Source organism: Porites lutea, chromosome 1, assembly GCF_958299795.1.
Source record: "Porites lutea chromosome 1, jaPorLute2.1, whole genome shotgun sequence".
Taxonomy (NCBI): domain Eukaryota; kingdom Metazoa; phylum Cnidaria; class Anthozoa; order Scleractinia; family Poritidae; genus Porites; species Porites lutea.
Window position 1 is genome coordinate 11,616,893 of NC_133201.1, and position 2,420 is coordinate 11,619,312.

Here is a 2,420-nt window from a genome sequence, read left to right on the forward strand (position 1 = left end):
ATTGAAAAGGCGAGTACTGCATCCCCTACACGTCGCGTAAAACATTTTTATTTTGTTAATGTAAATACCACAATACTGCGCTTCCCTGTTACTAGCTTGGTAACCTATGTTACAAACAATACGGTGGGTGGTAAGTCATTTCCAAGTACATCCTTTGTCAATTGTCCGTGCCTTGCTTACAATAAAAGTAAGTTACAGAAATAATAAATGTCTCATACGATTGTAATCAAAATTGCGAAGCAACAGTAGGACACGGCATTTATCTATCCTGAATGATTGACAAACATTTCAAGTCATTACCGTCGCCGCTTTGACGTCAAGTTTTGTTCAGAAGCGGGAATCATATTATCTTACAAACGTTTTGCGCCCCTGTTAACTAACAAAACCCCAAAGCGTCTTTTTAAATCTTCATAGAATTTTAAAACTCCCTGCCTGATTTTCCAGTAGAGCTCTCCTTATCAAGCAGGGATATTATTACACCTGGAAATATCATGGCCTCCTATAACTTCAGTAGCAGATTCAACGAAAGCGAATTTGATTCTGATGATGAGGCGATGCGGGGGAATACTTCGCAAGACGGCTGCCAGTTTCGTAACGATGCTACATCCACGCAAACTCTTCGAGTTGTCGTCTACTGTGTGATTATTGTTGTATCAATCTTTGGCAACTGCATGACAATAGCTGTCGTCTGGCGAAACAAGAAAATGCGAAAAGCGTTGGACTTTTTCATTGTTAACCTAGCCTTGACAGACTTGACCATAACGTGTGTTTATATGCCTCGGGTAATAGTTATGTGGCTGCGAGGTAGTGCATGGCTCGTTGAAGGCGTTTTTGGTTCGATTTTATGCAAAGTTGTTCCATTTTTACACGGTATAAGTATCATAGTTTCAATTCTCACGTTGATGGCCTTGGCTGTTGACAGATTTATTGCCATTGTGTATCCATTAAGGCAAAAAATTACAGCGAGAACTTCAAAGTTCATCATTGCTTTTAGCTGGATTTTAGCTGCTATGGTTCGATTTCCATACCTTTACTCTCTAAAGCTTGCGTACAAAACTCGCGAAGACGAATTCTCCTGTGACGCTAATATAAAAAGAGCCTTCGGAATCAACCAAGCAAGAGAGATATACTACACGTTTCTGTTTGTAGCGTTCTACGGCGTTCCATTTGTAATTATTACTGCATCGTACGTGAAGATTTTGGTGGCATTAAAACGACAGCAGGCGTTCCGTGAAGACATCGCAGAACAAACCAAAGATTCAGCGAGATCAAAGGTTGTCCGGGAAACGCGGGACCGAGCAAGCAAAAAAGTATTATACATGTTGTTATCCGTCACAGCAGCTTTTGTCTTCTGCTGGCTGCCATACTTCATAGCGCAAATCGTGTTCGATGTAATACCGTGTTCATTAAGATTTTGGCGCCTCTTTCTCGCTCACAGCAACAGTGCTCTCAACCCCTGCCTCTACGCGGTTTTTAACGAGAAATATCGACGTGGCTACAGAAGAATGCTCAGCTTATTTTGCTGTGAACGGGTTTAAAGAAACTATTTGATTTAAAGACCTAGTTGCAACTGTGCAGGTATACGTAGAGAATACTCTTAGGAAAAAGATATATATAGATGGTCGTTTATAACTAGTTAATGTTAAGGTGGCTTACGGATAAGGTTTTTTTTGGTCGCGTTTCACTCATCTAAATTCAACAGTAACTGGCATGTTGCGAACATTTTTTTTTTGTTTGTTTGTTTCAGTCTTAGTCACTTATTTCTTCAAAATCAGATTCATTATTAAGGAGCAAGGTTCAAATCAGGGCTTCCTGGGACAATTGACTTCCAGTCAGGGTAGTTATATTAATTAAAGTTCAAAGGATCGCTGCTCCTTAGAGATTAACAACACTATAACATAACGTATAACCTTTTTTGATCCAATCTGGCAATCTTAAAATTAAAACCCTGAATTTCATGTAATAATTAAAACAACCGAGGTAGAAATTTACTTTGCTGTCAATGAAGGATAAACACTGCTGTTTTCAACAATGCATTCGTTTATTCGAGAAATAAAGATTTTCCGTGATGAATTGTAACACCTGGTATCCATTATCATATCTGTTCAGAGCGAAGTATCCACTTCCTATGAAATAATCATATCCTAAAGCACATGGAGAGATTAAACTGAAATAAATAAGAAAATAAAATTAATGCGTACATTAGTGGTTTACAAGATAATAAAAGCACCTGTGATCTTTTTATGCAGAAGAACACATCCCCCTCAAGATAATTAGTAAAATAATTAGCGTCCATTTATTAAGCGGTGGGGGGTACGGGGAAATCAAGCAGAGGAATTAATTAACTATTCTGTTGCCGAACCTATTCCTCGAGTATTGCTCGTAGAAGACCTTATAGACGTGGCAATATTTAAAACATA

General features: G+C 38.6%; 1 protein-coding gene across 1 annotated transcript; it reads left to right on the forward strand.

The window, feature by feature from the left end:
* Positions 1-382: 382 nt before the first annotated feature.
* LOC140935260 (neuropeptide FF receptor 2-like) lies at positions 383-2,178 on the forward strand. Its single transcript, XM_073384810.1, has one exon. It carries the CDS (start codon positions 492-494, stop codon positions 1,536-1,538), a length of 1,047 nt encoding a protein of 348 aa, XP_073240911.1. The 5' UTR covers positions 383-491; the 3' UTR covers positions 1,539-2,178.
* The last annotated feature ends 242 nt before the right edge of the window (positions 2,179-2,420 follow it).

Excerpts from the sequence above, each read along its gene's own strand:
- LOC140935260 (XM_073384810.1), top strand. The coding sequence starts at position 492 with ATGGCCTCCTATAACTTCAGTAGCAGATTCAACGAAAGCGAATTTGAT.